The 23,360-nt window shown below is 37.8% G+C and overlaps 2 protein-coding genes across 2 annotated transcripts in view; one reads left to right on the forward strand and one right to left on the reverse strand.

Annotated features, from left to right (window-relative positions):
- Nucleotides 1–7,203, forward strand: part of LOC136844120 (uncharacterized) — a 15,328-nt gene extending 8,125 nt beyond the window's left edge. The window contains 1 exon segment of the mRNA XM_067113134.1: nt 7,104–7,203. Coding sequence (XP_066969235.1) covers nt 7,104–7,203 — 100 coding nt within the window.
- A 12,484-nt stretch (nt 7,204–19,687) lies between these two features.
- Nucleotides 19,688–20,257, reverse strand: LOC136844121 (uncharacterized). The gene has a single exon (XM_067113135.1). The coding sequence runs from the start codon at nt 20,255–20,257 to the stop codon at nt 19,688–19,690; it is 570 nt and encodes a 189-aa protein (XP_066969236.1).
- Between the last annotated feature and the right edge of the window lie 3,103 nt (nt 20,258–23,360).

Below are 23,360 nucleotides of genomic sequence, written 5' to 3' on the forward strand. Positions count from 1 at the left end.
TTATGTTGCTTAATACGTACATCTAAATCTTTGCTAGATTGGCCAATATAAAAAGGGGGCAATCCAAACACGGAATTTTATATATTATGTTGCTGTTTTCTTTAGGGCTATTTTTTATTAACATTCTTTTGAGTGTGTTATAAGAAAAAACGAGGTTTACATTAAAGGTTTTAACAATGGTTTATGTTTTCAAAACCACTAAAATAAGGCAAGCTAAGAATGTTCTTAGGGGTTTCTTTCTTCATGTTACTTTCACTATAAAACTTTTTGTGGGCTTTTTTATAACAAATATCTAGTATATGTGAAGGATAACATAAATCTGTCCCTATTTTTCTTATGTATTCAATTTCTTTATCCAAATACTGGGGACTGACAATGCAAAGGCTCGTAAAAACATAGAGGAAAAAATTGATATTTTGATGATGAGGTGATGGCCTGAATAAAAATGGACATAAGTTAAGTTGTTGGTTGGTTTCCTATAAATACTGAATTTACATTGAACGGTTCTCTATGTATTAAAACATCTAAGAAAGGGAGGCAATTGTCTTTTTCTAATTCTAACGCAAACTTAATGGATGGTACCTGGTTATTCAAATTAAAACGCCACATAGCAGCCGCAAAGCAAGAGGAGAAAGAAAAATTTAAGGAACTAGAAAAAGCCAGAATTTCATTTAATCATTCTATCCCGGATAATTGGAAGGACTCGCTGCGACAAGAAATTTATGGAAAACTTCGTAGGACTACAGATGCCCTAACAAGAAAACTCGACAGAAAACTAAAAAATCTTATTGATAGCAGTGACTGGACTAATAGTGCACGCAATGACTGTGTTATAAATTTATCAAGTAAACAAATAAGTGAAAATGTTGTGAGTGCGCTCGGATATGGTTTATCCTTCTTTGTATCTAACAGACCCTCGGCTTTAACGATTGCGTCGTCCCTATGTGTATTTGAAAAACATTGTGATATTCCTCAAAATCATATTGATATAGTTAAAAGTATCATTTATGGAGCTGCGAATGTTAGGCATGAAAGCAATTTCCCTGCTCGGTATAAGAAAAGCTTGACCGACCTTAAAAAAGACAATACAATCCACATCACAAAAGCTGATAAATCGAATAGTATTGTAATTTTAGACAAAGTTGACTGCATATCACGTATGCAAGCCCTACTGGATGATGATACGACATACAAAAGACTAACAAAAAATCCCCTTGATCAAGTCATCAAAAGTTTCAACAGCACAGTGAAAAACATCCTTAAAGATAAAAAAGAACTAATAGGTCAGTTGTCTGTAAAATTTCCCTCGTTACCTTACTTGTACGGATTAGTAAAAACACACAAAGAAAACAATCCTATGCGGCCTATTATCAGTACTGTTGGCTCAATATCATATAAACTTTCGAAATATATTACCAAACTCTTGTCTCCGTTACTTGGAACTATCTCAGATTCTCACGTATATAATAGTCTAGATTTAGTTGATAAATTAAACAAAATCACTTTTGCCCCACTGATAGATTCGTTAGTTTTGATGTTTGCTCCCTTTTTAGTAAAGTCCCTATAGATTCCATTTTAGAGTATCTTAGTAATGAATTAATCCATCACGAATTACCTCTACCTGTAAGTCATGTCATTTCTCTCACTAGGTTGTGCATTTGTGATTGTAAGTTTATATTCAATGGTGCATTTTACCAACAAATATTTGGTATGGCAGTGGGAAACCCTTTATCCCCACTCCTCTCAAACTTGTACATGGAATTCTTTGAAAAACGATATATACCTAATATCATTTATACTCCTTTGAAGTGGTATAGGTATGTTGACGATATTTTAGCTGTTTTACCTGCTGGTATTGATGTAAATGATTTACTCTGTAATTTGAATAACCAGGTACCATCCATTAAGTTTGCGTTAGAATTAGAAAAGACAATTGCCTCCTTTCTTAGATGTTTTAATACATAGAGAACCATTTCAATGTAAATTCAGTATTTATAGGAAACCAACCAACAACTTAACTTATGTCCATTTTTATTCAGGCCATCACCTCATCATCAAAATATCAATTTTTTCCTCTATGTTTTTACGAGCCTTGCGCATTGTCAGTCCCCAGTATTTGGATAAAGAAATTGAATACATAAGAAAAATAGGGACAGATTTATGTTATCCTTCACATATACTAGATATTTGTTATAAAAAAGCCCACAAAAAGTTTTATAGTGAAAGTAACATGAAAAAGAAACCCTAAAAACATTCTTAGCTTGCCTTATTTTAGTGGTTTTGAAAACATAAAATCATTGTTAAAAACCTTTTAATGTAAACCTCGTTTTTTTTTTTACAACACACTCAAAAGAATGTTAATAAAAAATAGCCTAAAGAAAAGAACAACATAATATATAAAATTCCATGTTTGGATTGCCCCCTTTTATGTAGGCCAATCTGGCAAAGATTTAGATGTACGTATTAAGCAACATAAGTATTCAGTCAAAACTGGACAAGCATCCAATGCTATATTCATTCATTTAAGTGAAAACTCTCACAGGATAAATTGGACTGAAAGTTCAGTGATTGCCAGATCGAAAGATTTCTCTTCAAGAAATCTATTGGAGTCCGCTATTATCCAGCTTACTTCCAGTTGTAATTTCAATCTTAGCCCTGGCATGTATTATCTGGACCCCTGTATTAGAAAAATGTTCAAGAATGACCTAAAAGATAAAATCACTGACTTAATTACAAGGTAGCTACTTGATATATATTTTCTATATATCCATATGTTTAATATATTTTTTTTTGTTTGTGAAAATGTTCATCTTGCAAAAAGTTATTATTGTTTAAAAAAAAAAAAAGAGAATTATTGTGTTGTACTAAAAATTTTTAGGTGGTCAGTCACGAACCTGTATAATCTTTTAATTGTCCTGTCCCTGCTCCTGAACGGTTGATCCTAATCCTTTGTAAAAACCTCTCAAATATTTAATCCTGTTTTGGCAGTTCTACTAATTCTTCAATTGTGTTGGATTCCAGGTACATATGTTTCCTTTATAATCCCCATCTGTCATTTATATGAGCTTTCTTTGTAAACATACTTTTATATTTCTTCAGTCTGCTAAGTAAGGGACTAGCGTCGAAAGGCCTCGCAGCACTCCAGTGTTTCCGTTTCCTTCATTTTATTTTATCTTTATATATATATATATATATATATATATATATATATATATATATATATATATATATATATATAGTTATATATATATATATATATATATATATATATATATATATATATATATATATATATATATATACATATATATATATATATATATATATATATATATATATATATATATATATATATACATATATATATATATATATATATATATATATATATATATATATATATATATATATATATATATATATATATATATACTGTATACATACATTATATATAATATATATAAATATATATATATATATATATATATATATATATATATATATATATATATATATTTTATATAAATGTACATATATACATATATATATATATATATATATATATATATATATATATATATATATATGTGTGTGTGTGTGTATATACACCTATGCATATACATATATATACATATATATATGCATGTATGTATGTATATATATATATGTATATATATATGTATATATATGTTTATGCATATGTGTATATATATGTCGTGTACAAGTTTATTTTCATAACTCGTGTGGTATATTATTGTTCCCTTCTTACCTGCGTCTTTCTTCTAAGTCGGCGACGTATTCATCCACAGCGTCTCTTCTCGAAGTCAGCAAGCTCACGACTATTATTTAGAAGGGATTTATATTAAATGTAATTATATATCTCAGAAAGGCGTAATGGAGACGAAATGGGTAGCTTCTTGCTTTAATGATGAAAGTTAATTACATACACAAGTACAATTACGGTTACAGTTTTACTCTCTTGAAAACCACTCTTGCTAGTCGAAGTTCAGTTTCTGTCTGGTTAAGTAGCCCGCGGACAGAGTCTGGTTAAGTAGCCCGCGGTCAGAGTCTGGTCAGGACCACGGAAGCTGGGGGGAAATCCTGCATCTTCTCATACTGGTGACTAGCGACTCTCTCCTTCTCTGGCTTCGTTCTTCTCTGGATCCCCTGCTTCTTGTTGCTACCTTCCATCTCCTCCCTTGAAGTTACTCATTGAAGGATATTATCTGTAAAGCCTCCCCTCGAACAGCTTGATTGGGAAGGACAGTTGTGGGTGTTCTCAAAATCTCTCCTTAGAAGATTTGATTAGAAATGACCTCAGGAGGAGTTGTTAATGGCTCCTCCATAGAATGTCTAATTTGAGAAATAGTGAACTGCTTCTCTTTGTCCCGCCCCTTTTCATGGAAATTCATGTAAACGCCTCCTATGGAAGGTGGGGTTATAGATATGGCTGGAACGTTGACTCCTGATGAGGTTATAGGTTATGCTTGGTCAGCTCAGTCGTGAGGGCACAGGTTCAAGATTTTATGATCGGTTTTATGGCCCTGGGCGCAATACACTCTCTCACTGTTTTGAGTTCATGTAAAGACGGTTTCCTGCTTTTAGCTTACTCTACATGTCCAGCCTCAGTAATGCATAACAACCAAGGATTAATTGTTGTTCTCTCTCTCTCTCTCTCTCTCTCTCTCTCTCATCCCTTTATTCTTTTTTTCTCTCTCCCTCTCTATTCTTACTCGATCAATCACTGTTTAATTTATCTTTTTCCACTTCTCTCTTTTTAAGATTGTATTCTTATGCTTCCCTATTTAATTTTTTCTTTACATCACTACATACATATATATATATATATATATATATATATATATATATATATATATATATATATATATATATTATGTATATATATTTATTTATATATATATATATATATATATATATATATATATATATATATATATATATATTATGTATATATATTTATTTATATATATATATATATATATATATATATATATATATATATATATATATATATATATATATATATATATATAAATATATATATATATATATATATATATAAATATATTTATAAATATATATATATATATATATATATATATATATATATATATATATATATTCATATGCTGTGGTTTTTCATAATGCAGTAATCTCCATAGCTATTGTGTGTATGTGTGTATTGTTGTATACCATGTAGTTTTATGTTCAGATGAGCAAATGCCATAGAGAGTTAGGGTAAAGTTAGGGTAGTTAAACCCTGCATGGTCTAATGAGAAGGAAAATATATGAGTGGAGAGAGAGACATAGGGTGGTTGTTCTCTATAAAGAGGTGACCTGTTTAGTCAGTATCCAAAAACTGCTGAAGTAACGCATTCCACTGGGGCTTGATCAGAGCACTGTTGGGTGAAAAATTGTGTCACGTAAGTTGCCTAACATCATTCAGGAATTTTCCATGAGATGATATCTTTTCATTTTATTATAGTAACTAGAGATTCTTTTGTTCTGAAACTATGCAATAATAAATATTATTATTAATTGTAATTCCACTTCCCCTCTAATTATCATTTTTAAAAAGTTTTTAAAATAAAAAATCTCATCTAAGACCTGTCCACACATTCATATGGACGGCCATGCCCATACAGAGGAGATCATTGAGAGGCTATTATCCATGCTGAGAAGAGCTACTGTTCTCTCTCTCTCTCTCTCTCTCTCTCTCTCTCTCTCTCTCTCTCTCTCTCGGGACTTCATGTGTCCTGTTGTAACGTAATTAACATTTTTGGTAGACAATGGTCACTCATAACCTTTAACTGTTTGATTCCTTAGTAAATGTGTCTGAGTCATCTGAACAGTGTATTTTATTGAGTGTCCGTAACGGCGCATGGAAAAAGTGAAGAAATTGGTAACAAGGTATTGTAACATGTATAATTGTTGGTTTTTAGTGCACTAAAAATAATATTTACAGTGATTCCCTTTTTAATACTTTTTTCATATTGTATGTTTTATACTTTATCTTTTGAAGAGTTTTACATATATGTGGTGTGTTTGCTATTGCTTTAATGTTTTGCTTTACATTTTTATATTTACTTTTTTGCAGAGTATATTTCTGTGTCTTTTATATTCACATTTTTGTTTGATTGATTTAATTGCCTTATTTTGTTTAACACTTGGGAATTAATTTACTTGTATTTCCTTTCAAGCAAATTTCATTACTAAACAATTTAAATCTTACTTGAATAATTTTTTATTAATTAATAGATTAATTTCTGATTTAATTTTGACTGATGATTAATTCAGATTTAATCCAATTTTGCTTTGTTTTCAAGTAATAATAAATTTCCCTGAGACTGTTAATGTCATGTATAACCTTTGAATTTAGAAATAAATTTTTTGTATTTAAAATTGTTATATCAGAGTTTCATTCATTGACCCACCAGTAATTTTGCTTTGAATTAGATATAGAGTGGTAAGTGAGATGTTTTCCTTCAAGTAATTGAAGTGAGCTTGAACCAGGGAAATAGAAATACTTAGACTTTTATAATGTTGTTGGAGTGATGCCCGTTGATTTTACCTCACACCTGTTTTAACGAACTTATTCTGCTTTCTTTCATGATTGATAAGTTTTATAAGGGATCACTGTTGCCTTTAGAGAAATCAGTCATCTTGTATGTGTGATGAGGGTTCAGGTGTCTGGCTGTCGTGAGGTAACTATAACTGTAGGATAAATGGTAAGTTTGGTAATCAAATATAAAGCACTGAGGTACCAGGTTTAATTTGAAGATCAGAGACTGGGCACTTCGTCACAATATATATATATATATATATATATATATATATATATATATATATATATATATATATATATATATATATATATATATATATATATATATATTTCAACAATGGAACCTCTCTCCAAACCACCTGTGTCCATTTTTACACTAGCTAACGTAGCAGCGAAAGAATTAAAATCCATTTCAATTGTTTTAATTACTAGAACTATGGGTTTCCACTCATCCCTTCTCTCTGTCCAAATGACTGCCTAAGGCCTTGTCTTCCATGTGGCCATCGTACCTTCTCAGTGTCAAGCAAGGCAAGGGCAGAGCCAAAAAGAGAAAGCTGGCGCCCCGCCCTGCTCTAAACCCTCCACGAGGGTTAACTGATGCCATGAAGCCTATATAGAAAATGTGGCAAAGATTAACCATTGCGCTACCAATGTTGGACGCGATGCGTAATCTCCGAAGGTTACTTATAGACGATGCAACGAAAATAGAGAGAGAGATGCGCACTGAACACCACCGAGGACAGATGTCCTTAACTTTGCCTGACCCTTGAACTTTCCACGTGTCCGACCCCAAGGTTCGAACCATTATACCTTTGTAAGGGCATTTCAATTCCCTCCTATTGAACGAGGACAATGTCAGCTTGAAGAAGGTAATGCACCAGAATAAGGTTCCTTAGTCAATCACGATTCCTGTTATTTCCCTGTCTGATTTTTCATTTATTTTCCATAGTGTGATCACCTTCAGTAATTTGTGTTGGCGCATTCAGTGTTAACGTAATTATGCATTTAGTGGTGAACCAAGTTATTTGGCACCATCTGTGCAATGCCTCAGTCCCCTTTGAGACTTATTATTCTTGCAAGTAACCATCTTGCATATATTGCAGATAGGCCTCAACTGTGGAATCCCTCAGCTCTATCCATGTGCAGCCCCCCTTCTACCCCTACTGCGATGTTTCCTGTTATGAAGACATCATCGGTGTAGAATATCTATTCTGTATAGGATTCATTCATTTAGCAGGACCTTATTATTACCTGCCCAGTAATTCGTCATTCTTCTGATCTGTGTTTGTTATGTAATATAATTAGTTTAGAGAACCCTTGAGTTTACATAATTTTCCCTCACATGAAGACGGCTCTAAGCCACAGATTTTCCCCTGTTTGTCTGCGAAGTTATCCTAATATTGAGTCAGATGTGTAATAAATACAGTAGATTTCTTGATAATGTAAGGAACTCCCTGCGTTCAGCCGTTGCCACCCAGAATCTAGTAAGTATCCCCCGGACATTCGTAGCAACTGGCGTACCTTGCTGAGTATGCAATTGCTTTGCAATTATCAGCGGAATAGCAACTGCTAGTTGGTCTGCATAATTAGAGACAACCCTAATATCATACCCCATCCATTTTAAGCACATGAGAGGAGCCAGTTCCACAGCATAGGTACGTGTCAAAGTACTTTGTTTAGGTTTATGCTAGTTGCAAAAGTGACTGCAATCAGTGTTAGGTAATTGATAAACCATGTGCATGCCAAATTAGTTCATGAGAAGAGGGCGCGTATTAACAATTCCATAAGATTTTTTGTGCTATCATGTTAGCTGCATGTGTTAAGAATAGGAAGCTAGGAGTAACTCAGTCGAAGAGTTAAATAATAGAAATAGAGCCCCTATTCCAGATGGGCACACTGTAGCGACCACTAAGGCTTTGACTCAGCTATTTTTGCATTGCTAAGTTTATCCTCTCTCTCTCTTTCTTTCTCTCTCTCTCTCTCTCTCTCTCTCTCTCTCTCTCTCTCTCTCTCTCTCTCCTTGATAGATAGGAAAAGCTAGGAAGTATTTTAGGAATTTAAATTTCTGCTCTAACGATGGGAGAATAGTAATTCTGACACGGAGTCTTCAATTCCAGGCCATATAGGGCCATCCCCTAACCATCTGCCATCTTTGATTTGTGAGTTCCATCAGAAATTCCATTGTTATGAAAACCATACGCACAGCACTCATATATAAATCCCTTTCTGTCGCTTGCTAATTTTATCCATATGTCCGTGCACCACCTCATTGTTGAAAGTGATAAACCTTTAATTCTTTAACTGAGTAGGATATTCCTCAGTGAGCCTGTAGTATTCCTATAAATTTATTTATTGACGAATATATCAGCGAGAATTTCCTCTTTCATTCATTACTGCGGGAGCCTCTGAGCTTGGGAAATGGTAGGCTCAGGTAAAAGCCAGACATGTAGTCAAGACAACCCCACCCTCCCCTACTCATTCATCTATGGTAGATGTCACGAGACTAGAAGTAAACATTGGAGTATATTACACGTGCGAGCTAAGGTTTGTTTGATAACAGAGAATAACAATTTCTTTCCTCCCCATGCATAAACACTCGGCAGTCCGGACTTCCCCCTTGCATGTTATAAGATTAAGCATTTTTGTTTACCCTCGTGCATTGGAGATTTTAATATTTGATAGGACTGATGTACTGTTTTCATCACGCCACATTTAAAATTATTTGACAGTGCAAGGAAAATTTCTTTACACACCATAAGCGTATAACCCCGTAAGCCTTTTTATTAGTTCTGCAGCATCTCTCCGCAATATAAAATATACATAAGGGCTTTCGGTAGCTTGGGCTAAATTTTCGTTCATTCTGAACAATTGAGTCTCAGGCACCCTGAAATTTGTCTTATTCAGACATATTAATTTTTGAGTCTTTTCAGACACCCTGAAATTTGTCTTATTCAGACATATTAATTTTTAACTAAGTCTTTTCAGACACCTTGAAATTTGCCTTATTCAGACATATTTTCAGACACCCTGATATTTGAGTCTTATTTACACATTAATTTTCGTTCTTTCTGAACAATTGAGTCTTTCAGACACTGAAGTTTGTCTTATTCAGACATATTAATTTTTAACTGAGTGTCTCAGTCACCCTGAAATTTGTCTTATTCAGACATAATAATTTTAACAGTCTTTTCAGACATGTTGAAATCTGTCTTATTCAGACATATTAATTTTTCATTCTGAACAACTGAGTGTTTCAGACACCCTGAAATGTGTCTTATTCAGACATTAATTTTTGAGTCTTTTCAGACACCCTGAAATTTGTCTTATTCAGACATATTAATTTTTAACTAAGTCTTTTCAGACACCCTGAAATTTGCCTTATTCAGACATATTTTCAGACACCCTGATATTTGAGTCTTATTTAGACATATTAATTTTCGTTCTTTCTGAACAATTGAGTCTTTCAGACACTCTGAAGTTTGTCTTATTCAGACATAATTTTTAACTGAGTGTCTTCAGACACCCTGAAATTTGTCTTATTCAGACATAATTTTCGTTCATTCTGAACAATTGAGTCTTTCAGACACCTGAAATTCAAGTCTTTCAGACATCTAAGTCTTTTCAGACAACTTGGATCTATTGAGACACCCTGAATCTGTTCATTTCGAACAATCTTGAGTCTCTTCAGACATATTGAACCTGTTCCTTGAAAAGCCCTGAGTCTTTTCAGACATATTGATTTTCTAACGGTTCACGCCCATATAAGCGTAATCTCAAGATGTCTATGACATCCAGAGCCCAGCAAAATGAGGACTTCAAGTTCTACATGTCCGCTGGAAAGGACGTGGGGCTATCAGGACAAGCCCTGAGGGATTGGGTGCAAGGGAGAGTAGACGATGCCATGGCAGAAAGAGAGGCAGAAAGACAGGAGAAGGAGAAAGAAAGAATAGCCCAAGAGAAACGAGAAGCGAAAGAAAGGCAGGAGAAGGAGAAAGAAAGAATAGCCCAGGAGAAATGAGAAGAGGCAGAAAGACAGGAGAAAGAGAAAGAAAGAAAAGCCCAGGAGAAACGAGAAGAGGCAGAAAGACAGGAGAAAGAGAAGAAAGACGGGAGGAGGAGAAAGAAAGAGCTCATCAGCTTACAATGGCAGCTCACAACAGGCGCAACACACCAACACCCTCTCCTCACTCAACCCTCTGCAGTGTGGGTGCCCTCATAAGAAAAGGGGACGAAGCTGAGCCTGAAGCCTGGCTCGACCATATTAAAAGGGTCCTGATGACCTATCAGCCCTCTACCAAAGAAGTGTCTCTGATCCTGGGAAAGCACCGTGAAGGGAAGGGTGCCATTGCCTTCAATGCTCTCCCCCTGAGGATCAAGGAAGTCTTGCCCTTGTCTGCCAAGCTATCATAAAGGTTTTTTAAATAACTCCCGACCGTTGGAGGAAAAGATGGCGAAATATGCCCAAGGAATCAGGCCAAACATGGTCTGAGTGCATCTTCAAAAAGACCCAGGCCCTAAAACGATGGCTAGAATCTCTGAAAGCCGCTAGTGTGGAGGATGTCCTTGAACTTTTCCAGCTTGAGGACTCCTTATTTTATGCCCCGCCAGCTCTCACCACTCATTTATCCGATAAGGCCCCTAAGACAGTGGTCAAGTGCTGCCGTTGGGCTGACATATTGGATATGCATCATCCCCATCTTAGTTCCCATGGAAGAAAATTATATCCCTCCTCGCCTGCCTCACCCAACTCCCAGCAACCTCACAAGAATGGGCACCCCCCTAAGAAACCCGTGTGTGCATATTGTAAGAGAACAGGGCACCCCACTGAACAGTGCCGCTTGAAGGCTGAGGATCAGCCAAAAGACCCTCTATGTCCTCAAATGGGACAATACCCCAACGAGCCACACCTGGGTCATGGACAAAGGGTAAAGGGTCTGCTCCCTCCAATGGGACAGTGCCAGATAAAGATTATAGCCAGGCTTATTGCCCTGCTTGCAAAGTCTATGGGCACTCCACCCAATGGGCAAAATGCCCTAATAATAATAAATCAAATACACCCATCCTTGCCTTGGCAGTCACAGACCCAAAATCCTTAGGTCCTCCAGCCCAGGTTCCCATTTATGTGGCACTCCCCAGAGGTAGGTGCCCTACCAGCCAGGTTAAAGCATTTGATGATTCTGGCGCACAAATGTCCCTCATAAGGGAAGACAAGGTTTCCCGTGGAGCTACCATTAACAGATGTAAACTCATCACAATTGAAGGTATCAATCACTTTAAGATGATACTTCCTACTGCCAAGCTGAGGATCACGAGACCTCATAGATCTGAAATCTGAGACCTCGCAGTCACTAGATACATTCCTGGAGGTTATGACAGCTTCCTGGGGCAGGATTTCCAGTCCCCATCTAAGTTACAGCAATCCAGGGGTCCAAATCCCCCAAATCATTCATTAGGCACTAGTAAGCCTCAAACACCTGCATTCGTTCCCCTACAAGTGCCACTTGAGTGCAGTGTGCAGTGGCCTACTCCACCAAGATCAATTCCCAATCCCATTCCAGTGCCCGGCCTTGCCCCAGTGCCAGGGCCCCATATAGATCCCCCTCCAGGAGACCCCACTCTTGATTCACAATTTCTGCCAGCGTCACTTGGGTGCACTGAGCAGTGTCATGCTCCCTCTGTCCTGAACGACGAGCAAATTCCAAATCAAATATTAGTACCTGACCCTGCCTTGGTGCCAGCGAGAGGGCACACCCCTGATCTCCATTCAAGAGATCCCAGTCCAGGTCCCCTCTCTTTTCCAGGCTTGGCTCCACTACCAATGCCGGTAAGACAGGTGGATCCTTTCGACGACAGCAGAAGCTCACCCAAAGGTGCAGCCTCACAACCTGAGCTGGTCATTCTTACCTGTGAGCCTCTCACGTCCCCTCCAGCTGCTTCCTCTCTGTCTCAGTCCGCCGTAAACACAACAGTGAGTAAGGATTCTGCCATGTCTCAATTGGCCAATGAACTCAAGGAACTGCGACGGATTGTGGTAGAGCTTGCAAAGAAGGCCCCTGCATCAGCCATCAAAGAAGCCGACACAGGTGGCACTCAAATACCCTCCCAGGACTCAGTTCCATCGATTCCCCTACCAAGACAAACCAGCAAAGTAAGAGAGGTCCGTGGAGGAAATACCACAGGCGTGGATAATTCCAGGTAGCTTAAAGAGAGCCCCTGAGCTCTCCTGGCACCCATGCCAACATGGCGCAGTGCCATCCCCTTACCCTACGAAGACTTTGGCACCTCTATCCAGACGAGGATGTCAGGGTCCTTCACCTATTTATTTCCTTTATAACTCTATCCCTTATTCGTTTCCTTCAACATTTCCCTTCCTTACTTTTGATTATTACTCACATTTATTTTATGCCTTACCAAGGCCCCATTTTACTTTAATCCCCTCTGCCAGTGCAGAGTGCCATTGACAGATTATGCCCACCGTATAATTCCTATGACTTCCCTTTCATACCTACCGCAGTATGGTGCATTTAAAATACGATATGCCATCGCCATTAGTTATTATTACATGAATGCCAATTTGGCACAGTGCCGTTATCGTGGATGCTGGTAAATGATCCTGCCGGAGGGGTCGTGCCCTCTGGCTACCTTTGCGGCCTTCCTGGTTTAAGAATGAACCTAGCTGCTTTCCATAGGCTAAAGAATGTAATTTCGGCATATTTAATCATCATCTTTTATTAACAATCATTGATTACTCTGAATCTGTCACCTATTCTCTTTGTGAATCTCTGTAATAAATCTCGAGTCTCAGACTCGCGACCTTGTGTTATAGTGCCTCAATGGCACTGAGCATTGCTCAAATATTGTGGAAACACCCAAGTCCACGTTTACCTTATTGTAATGCCTCTTCAAGGCAGGCTAAGTGCATGTCTGCAAAATCCACAAGTAATTATTATTAAGAGTGCATGAAGTATCTCTAAAATTAACCTAGTGTTCATTCATTGTTTTAACTATACCATCATGTCGTGAGAATATTCTGATTAACGCTGCCTTAACATAATAGGAATTTAATGATAAGAATATGTCATTTCTAGCAGCAAATATCTATTCTGCATTAACGTAAATGTCACAGTGTTGTTTTGCCTCTTAAAATTAATTGCTAATCAGAAGTTTAAGTTTAGTTATAAGGAACCAAAGGGAAATAAGAGAGAAGTAAAGTAAAGTATTTAGGTGAGTTTTCTCGCTGGTAATCATTCTCACCCAATCTAGGGTGTGAATGCTAACTTGGTTGGGGAGGTGCAAACCACCTGTGTCCGTTTTTACACCTGTAATGTAGCAGAGAAAGAAATAAAAAATTCATTTCAATTGTTTTAATTACTAGAACTGTGGGTTTCCACTCGTACCTTCTCGGCGCCAAGCAAGGCAAGGGCGGAGCCAAAAAGAGAAAGTTGGCTCCCCGCCCTGCTCTAAACCTTCCACGAGGGTTAACTGATGCCATGAAGTCTATATAGAAAATGTGGCAAAGATTAACCTTTGCACCACCTATGTTGGACGCGATGCGTAATCTCCAGAGGTTATTTATAGATGATGCAACGAAAATCAAGAGAGACACACTCTGAACTCCACCGAGGACAGATGTCCTTAACTTTGCCTGACCATCGAACTTTCCACGTTTTCGACACCGAGGTCTGAACCAGTATACCTTTGTAGTGGCATTTTAATTCCCTCCTCCATTGCCAGCACCCTATTGAACAAGGACACCGTCAGCATGACGAAGGTAATGTACTGGAATAAGGTTCCTTAGTCAGTCACAATTCCTGTTATTTCTTTGTCTGATTTTTCATTTATTTTCCATTGTGCAATCACCTTCAGTAATTTGTGTTGGAGCATTCAGTGTTAACGTAATTATGCATTTAGTGGTGAACCGAGTTATTTGGCACCATCTGTGCAATCTCTGTCCCCTTTGAGACTTATTATTCTTGCAAGTAACCATCTTGCATATATTGCAGATAGGCCTCAACTGTGGAATCCCTCGGCTCTATCCATGTGCAGTTCCCCTTCTACCCCCACTGCTATGATTCCTGTTATGAAGACATCATCTGCATAGAATATTTATTCTGTATAGGACTCATTCATTTAGCAGGACCTCATTATTACCTGCCCAGTGATTCGTCATTCTTCTGATCAGTGTTTGTTATGTAAATATAATAAGTTAAGAGGACCCTTGAGTTTACGTAATTTTCCCTTACATGAAGAAGGCCCTAAGCCACAGGTTTTCCCTTGTTTTTCTACAAAGTTGTCCTAATATTGAGTCAGATGTGTAACAAATACAGTAGATTTCTTGATAATGTAAGGAACTCCCTGCGTTCATCCGTTGCCACCCAGAATCAAGTTAAGTATCCCTCACACATTTGAAGAAATGTGTGTGTATATATATATATATATATTATATATATATATATATATATATATATATATATATATATATATATATATATATATATATATATATATATATATATATATATATATATATATATATATATATATATATATGTATATATATATATATATATATATATATATATATATATATATATATATATATATATATATATATAAATTCAAGACACAAGTACAGAGTTTTCTGTGCATGCATACACATAAAACACCGACAGGTCTTTGCTATTTCTTTCTCGAATTGTGTGCAAAGAAACTTAGGCTTCATGTGTACTTGAGTCTGTCCCAGGGAAATTATCCACGTGTGCTTTCTGAGTTCAGATATTTCGGGCGTCTAAATAAAACAAATAAAAAATGAGCCAGAGTTTCTTCTGCACAATCGAGTTGTTTGTAGACCGTATTATCAAGGCCACTGAAAACAGATCTATCTTTCAGTGGTCTCGGTACAATGCTGTATGAGCCGCGGTCCATGAAACTTTAACCACCTCCCGGTGGTGGCCTGTCCTATATCGTTGCTAGGCGCACAATTAGGGCTGACTTCCTTAAATAAAATAAAAACTACTGAGGCTAGAGGGCCGCAATTTGGCATGTTTGATGATTAGAGGGTGGATGATCAACATACCAATTTGCAGCCCTCTAGCCTCAGTATTTTTTTAAGATCTGAGGACGGTAAGAAAGAGTGCGGACATAAAAAAGTGTGGACAGAAAAAAGTGCAGACAGAAAAAGAGCGGACGGGCAGACAAATCAGGCACAATAGTTTTTTTTTTTTTACAGAAAACTAAAAAAAGTCTTCCAAGAAATTACACATTTCTTTATGCTCTCTTTAAAAAAAATCCTTGTTGTATCTTCATGAGAAAAAGAGACCTTCTGCCGAATGCCATCCGACATTCAACCAAATGACCTTCATTCCTAGATCTTGCTTCATTCTTCACAGACGCCGCCGCACCCACCTGTGACGAAGGAGCCAAAGATCTCGAGACAGATCTTCTTTCTTTTATTCACTGAGATTTTCGAAAGGAAGTTGCAAAAGATTCTGGCTACGGTATTGACGTGCATTTCAAATAGTGCATCTGGAGCCATTTCTCAAGGCATTTTCTTTTCGTGGACAAAATTTAGAAATGTAATGCACCACAGTTTGAAGGTCTGAGCATGAGTGGAAAATATATATCACCTGCTCTTCGGTAAAATCCTTGTTTTTTGAATGAGCTGAACAAGTAATTCTCATTGTCTTTCCTTGTTTTCTGTTCTCTCTCTCTCTCTCTCTCTCTCTCTCTCTCTCTCTCTCTCTCTCTCTCTCTCTCTCTCTCTCTCAAAAAGATACATGAGTTTTACATTTTTTTCATTGTAAACAAATTTAGCAAGTCGAATAAAGAAATCGAAAATCAGAAATTTATTCTGCATTCATACGCAGAAAATAATCCTCCATTGAAGAATTACCTAAAGAGTAACTGTTGGTTATCATTATAAGAAGAATGTGTAGAAAGAAACTCAGCTTGGGATTCATGAATCAGTTATCATGCTTCCCGACCACCGCGAAGTGTCCCTTTTGGGATCTACAACGGCACGTGAATAGCGTTAACCATTAAAACTTTTGGAGATGAAGGGAAGTCGTTTCATCCTTAGTGGATTCCCTTCAATGGACAGGAAGCGTTTTTCTCTATGCATCTCTCTCGGAGGTTTGAAAGCAGGTTTATAACCACCTTAATCATTTCACAGGCGATCAGAACATTTTTCTTGAAATTTCTCGGGGTTACATTTTAGCCTCGTTCCTAGCAGCCAGATGGTTTAAGATAATAATAGTAAAAAAATCCTAGAAACTAGTAGTAAAACGGATACTTATATTAAAAGGTTAAGCAGGTTTGCAAGAAAATAACGATGTCTTTGATAAGGAAACGTAGTTTGTTTGTTTCGTCCCTCTGTACTCTTTGAATATTCCTGAAAGAGGACCCATGCCCGAAGTGCAGTGCCTGCATTGTTGTTCCCAAAATCACTGGGCGGTGGCCTTTTAAATTCTATGGCTTTTACTCATTTGGTCACCAAGCCATTACACAGAGAAGAAGCAATGTGTTTTATTCTCAGTGGGAGCCAGCAGTGTTGTTCTTAAGGTTTGTAAAGAACCTTCCAAAATATCTGGAATTCATTCATATGTCAGTTCTTCAATAAGGAAAATCAAATGACAAAATACAGATCCAGACTTACAGTCGCGAGAGGGAAACTGTCATATATAAAATTGTTGGCCTTGTGTGCTGACGTCCTGGAAAACTGGAAGTTTTTGAGTGCCTTGGCCCTTAATTTATTGTCCTCGAACCACACACAGATATTGATGTACTAACAAGGCTGTAGCAGCGGAACCAAATCTAAGGTCAAAAGACTCCTGAGAGAGAGAGAGAGAGAGAGAGAGAGAGAGAGAGAGAGAGAGAGAGAGAGAGAGAGAGAGAGAGAGAGAGAGAGAGAGAGATCAAGTACTTTGGTATTCCCGATACAACCTTCCAGCACCACAGACATTTAAATAATCTTTGGCTTCCATTAGTTTTATGTCCTCCTAGATTCAAGGAACAACACAGTAATTTCCAAAGATTTATCCTGTCCTCAGTACACGTGATTTCTTTTTTTTAAAGAAAGAAAAGCACTCAACAAAGTGACTAAAAGAAATACTATTTACAATTTTCCGATACCAGCTATGAATATAATAATAATAATAATAATAATAATAATAATAATAATAATAATAATAATAATAATAATAACAATAATAATAATAATTCAGCAGCAGAGGCTCTATTAGCATTAGTAGCGAAGATGTCACTATTTGACTGAAAAGATGAATAATTGATATTAACGCGATTTATTCCGTTTAACCTCATAGTTATAAATTCCTAATCTAACCATTCGTTACCTGGAACTAGAAAAGGTCCAAAGAATTCTCGTAAATCACCTTAATTGGAAAATTGTTCCAAACTTTGGGTATTCCTTTTCACTCTTTTTCCTCTCTTGAGTCTGGTAAACTTTGCCGAAGGCCCTTTCCCCTGTCTTGAGAGTGGGCAGCTTTTACTCCGCGGTTTGTCGGGGTCGCAAGTGAATGAGGTCAAACAAGCTGATCGCAGTTTAAAAAGTTAGAAAAGCTGACATATACTCTCATTACAGTTGACCACTTTTTTAGTGTTGTGGTTTAAACATTTAGACTGGAATTTTTTGTCTCATATTGAATAAGAAAATAGTATCACCTTTTATGTACTATAGTACAATTAATGCGATAAAATAACATTAAATTCCATTTCCTCTGACGTGTTATTATTAAATGGAATGACGCCTAAGAAGAAATAGTTCTTATACTTTGTAGGTTTTACATGCGGAGAGCCCAAAAGTCATTATAGTTTTCATGATTATTTTCAAAAACAGTCATTATAAATACAATCACAAGTATACTACCAATACATCCGTACATACAGTCATACTCATTTGTGCACTCAATGATAAATAAGGGCTTCGTGAAGTTTAAAATAAACATTATATAAAAAAAAATCTTATTTGCACCTACGATGTTGCTCTATTAATCAGCTAAAGAGGAGTCGCAATCATCAGACGACGCCGGATAAATCACCAGGATGCAAACAACCTTCACGAATCTTTATCGTCATCCTTCAAGAGGTAATCATCATCTCATAAGTGCTTAGAATATGCTCTCTATATCGGCGTCACGTTTGGATGTATCTGTACTGTACAGCGGACTCTTACCAAAATGTGTCAACGTTGATGGTGTATTGTGACGAGAGATTTATAATGAAATTCCCCAGTTGTTTTAGAGCAAAAATGGTGATTCTAGATTTATGAAGCATTTCGACTTCGTCTTTGAATAGCTGCTTCTTCGCCAGAAACTGGTTCCCTCTCCAAATCTGCTAAACCATGGGAGTACTATACAATGAGTGGACATTCAAATAAAGACCATTAATGTTAGTCCTATTGCTAGTGTGAGATTCAAGACAACAGGTCTGGGTATGACTGATTTATTTTTCGGAAGCAGGTATACATGGAGAAATGCGGACGGAAAAGTGGTTACTGACCTGCGGGTCCCATTTCACGCATTTGGGCAAGAATTTGTGTTTGTTGGATGACATATGAGAATAATTCATATTACAATAAACGTACAAAGGTGGTTACACACATCGGCGGAAAGGCCGGACAATAATACGTATGGAGAGATATATAAAAATATGAAATAATAACAGGTAATATGCATGACGTTATTAATGCAGAAATGAAGAGGCGCTTAACGTCTTAACAAGTACTCCCCCCCCACCCTACCCAGGACAATGATTACAGAGATAATTATTGGATGACATGAGAATTAATCATGGAGGCGCTGGGGGAGCAGGAGGCGACCCCTTCTCTTCGAGAACTGTGGGCGTGGGGGCAACATCGACTGCCAGATCTTCCACAGTGCAGCTTCTGGGGCACCCACAGTCCCTCCTTGGGGGGCTGGCAGGTATGTCTGCGGGCACATTTTGTGGGGGGACCCTGGGACATCTGCCTGCCTCCTCTTGGATTTTGCTGTCTAACAGGAATGCTGGTTTCAGACTGTCGATGGAAACCCAATCCTCCCAGCCGTGGATGTCAATGAGATACGCGTTGGGGGTCCTGTCGATGACTCAGTAAGGGCCCCTGTAGGGCCTGGTCAAGGGCAGGCAATGGACATCTATCCTGATGAAAACGTAAGTGCAGGAATCCAGGCTGGCCGGGCTGTAGGTATTCATTCTGTCTATGAAGGTCTTATGGCAAGGCGCAAACTTCTGTGCTAGTTCCCTCAACCTTGGGAGGGGGGTGTCTGTGCCATTGACTGATGGCGGGAAGAATTCCCCTGGAACAGCTAGTGTTTCTCCGTAGAGTTTTTCTGCGGGGGACACGTCGCCATCTGCCCTCGGTGCAGTGCAGAGACCCAGCAGGACCCAGGGGAGCTGTGCCTTCCAGTTTTCATCGGTGCAATGTGCCATTAGAGCTGTCTTCAGTGAGCGGTGTGCTGTCTCTACCATGCCATTTGCTATGGGGTTGTAGGCCGTCGTGCTGTGAAGTGTTGTGCCCATCAGGCGTGCCAGGGAGACCCAGAGTTCTGACAGAAATGCAGAGCCCCTGTCCGTAGTAATGCTGTCTGGCACCCCGAAGTGACTGATCCAACTGGAGAGGAGGGCTTCTGCACAGGATGCTGTTGACGCCCCCTCCATAGGTGTCGCCTCTGGCCAGTGAGTGGAGTGATCTATGACTGTCAGGAGGTGGCCAAAGCACCAATGAGGTTGGGGGAAATCACCAATGCCTGATTCTGTGTGCCTTGTGATCCTGCTGGTGTGGCACGGGATACAGCTCCTCGCCCACAGTCTGGTGGGCGTCCTTCCTGATGCCGTGCCACACGAACTTTTCTGTCATCAGGCGTGCCGTTGTGTGCCCTGATGGATGGGAGAGGCCATGTATGATGTCGAACGTCTTCTTTCTCCTCGAGGAATTGGATGATATATGTAGAAATCACAAAGATTGTACTATACTCCTATCCGGAGACTTTAACTTTCCTTTCATAGAATGGAAAGAAAGAATAGGAGACTGTGGTTGTATTTATACATATAAAAAAGAGAGGAATAGTAATGCAGAAGATAAGAGGCAATTTGAAAAGTTATTAGATATGCTACTAGAACATAACATTCAGCAAATAAATCACCTGCCAACAAGAAAGGATAATATTTTAGACCTAGTATTTGTGAACGAGGTGAACAATGTTATTAAAGAAATAATAGTGTATAATACGAGCATTTCAGACCATAATGTAAGAGAATTAACAGTCCGTTCCAAAGCACATGTAAACAGATATATGCAAGAGACAAAAAAATGGGAAGGATATGGAAAATACAATTTCTATAGTAAGAATATAAAATGGTCAGAAATAAGTGAAGAATTAAACAAAGACTGGGATAACATATTCGTAAGTGATAATATACAGGAAAATACGGATACATTATATAAAATATTAGAGGAAATAGTGGAAAAATATATACCGAAGAAGAAAAGTAAACATCAGTCACGCATACCAAGAGACAGAAAGTGATGGAACTAAAAAGTAAGACAGAAAATGCAGAACAAAAGATTATACAATCAAAAGAAAATGAAAAATGGGACTTAGAAGAAAAGACCCTAAAAAATATCAAGCAAAACCTCAAAATATTTTACTCATATGCGAAAAAGATGAATAAAATAAAAGTAGAAATAGGCCCTCTAAGAATTGAGGGGCGATTAACGAATGAAAAAAAGGAAATATGCAACATATTAGCAGAAAGATATAAGAGAGAATTTACACCTAGAATTGATAATGAAGATAGTGATACAGAAATAAGAGATGAAAATAGTAAATATTTATTGGACATAGATATTAATGAAGCTGATATTGTGCAGGCTATTAATGAAATTAAAAATGGATCAGCAGCCGGACCAGATGGTGTCCCTGCTATTTCGTTAAAGAAAGTAGTTCATTCTATCGCAAAGCCGCTCACAATATTATTAAGACAAAGTGTAGACACAGGCAAGATTTAAAATGAACATAAATTAGCATATATTACCCCTATTTTCAAAAGTGGATCAAGACTTGAGGCAAGTAATTATAGGCCTGTAAGTCTAACATCACATATTATGAAAGTGTATGAAAAGGTAATGAAGAAAGATATAATGAAACATTTAATAAAAAATAGTTTGTTATAAGACAACATGGTTTTGTGGCTGGAAAAAGTGCACAAACCTAACTGTTAGTCGACCATGAAAACATATATGTCACGTTAAGTGATGGTTTTGCGGGAACTGCTGGTTCCCCGCTCGTTCCCTTTTGTGGATTGCTGCCTCCTTACCTTCAAGTTTTTTTTTTGTTTTGATGTTTTCGTGGTGAGCTGCCGTTTTTCTGTCTGCAGTCGGGTCTGGTAGGGCAGCAAAGGTAGCGGCAGTGGCAGCAGCAGCAGGCAGTTTTTGTAGTCGACGTTGGTCGAGTTTTTGAGCAGCAAATTGGAGCACGCCTACGAAGTGGAGCACGACGTAGAGGTGGAGTGCGACCATGAGTAGTCGTGTGACCACGAGCTGCTCATCTTTGATGACAGCGTGAGGCTGTCCTGACGTCTCCATCGGGGTATTCTGGTTTGTGGGGTCTTGTCCCTGTTGTGCAGCTGAGGGCTGTCTTGGTGACCCGATGGAGGACGTATGTTTGGTTTTTTTTTTTCTGCCTGCTGTTGTTTATTTTTGCCTTTTTTTTTGCAGCTACTTTTTGTTTAACTTGATTTTGTTTAGTGCTGCCTTTTGTTTTTTCTTGTATTTATGGTTTTTATCTTTTTACCAGACCTGACTCACTTGTAAATATAACTTAACTTTGTAAATAAATTAATATTAAGCTCATTTTATTGTTTTGTTGTTTTCCCCTCCTTTGTTTGTTGCATCTGCCGTCAGTCATGACAGCCCGTCCTGAGTATATTAAAGAACCTGCATAACGACCCACTCGGGTCGTTACAATGGCGACCGTGACAGGATGGCTCTGTTTTGGCTGGCGGGGTTGTTCTGGCATTGGAGGGGATCATGAGTGTAAAAAAAAAAAAAATCTTTTTTTTTTTTTTAGGTGGGAGGTGTCACGTTAAGTGATGGTTTTGCAGGAACTGCTGGTTCCCCGCTCGTTCCCTTTGTGGATTGCTGCCTCCTTACCTTCAAGTTTTTTTGTTTTGATGTTTTCGTGGTGAGCTGCCGTTTTTCTGTCTGCAGTCGGGTCTGGTAGGGCAGCAAAGGTAGCGGCAGTGGCAGCAGCAGCAGGCAGTTTTTGTAGTCGACGTTGGTCGAGTTTTGAGCAACAAATTGGAGCACGCCTACAAGTGGAGCACGACGTAGAGGTGGAGTGCGACCATGAGTAGTCGTGTGACCACGAGCTGCTCATCTTTGATGACAGCGTGAGGCTGTCCTGACGTCTCCATCGGGGTATTCTGGTTTGTGGGGTCTTGTCCCTGTTGTGCAGCTGAGGGCTGTCTTGGTGACCCGATGGAGGACGTATGTTTGGTTTTTTTTTTTTTTTCTGCCTGCTGTTGTTTATTTTTGCCTTTTTTTTCTTGCAGCTACTTTTTGTTTAACTTGATTTTGTTTAGTGCTGCCTTTTGTTTTTTTTCTTGTATTTATGGTTTTTATCTTTTTACCAGACCTGACTCACTTGTAAATATAACTTAACTTTGTAAATAAATTAATATTAAGCTCATTTTATTGTTTTGTTGTTTTCCCCTCCTTTGTTTGTTGCATCTGCCGTCAGTCATGACAGCCCCGTCCTGA

The sequence above is a fragment of the Macrobrachium rosenbergii genome, chromosome 12, assembly GCF_040412425.1.
Source record: "Macrobrachium rosenbergii isolate ZJJX-2024 chromosome 12, ASM4041242v1, whole genome shotgun sequence".
NCBI classification, from domain to species: Eukaryota; Metazoa; Arthropoda; class Malacostraca; order Decapoda; family Palaemonidae; genus Macrobrachium; species Macrobrachium rosenbergii.

What these genes read in the sequence shown, in the direction of transcription:
- LOC136844121 (XM_067113135.1), bottom strand. Translation starts at nt 20,257, where the DNA reads ATGGAGGGGGCGTCAACAGCATCCTGTGCAGAAGCCCTCCTCTCCAGT.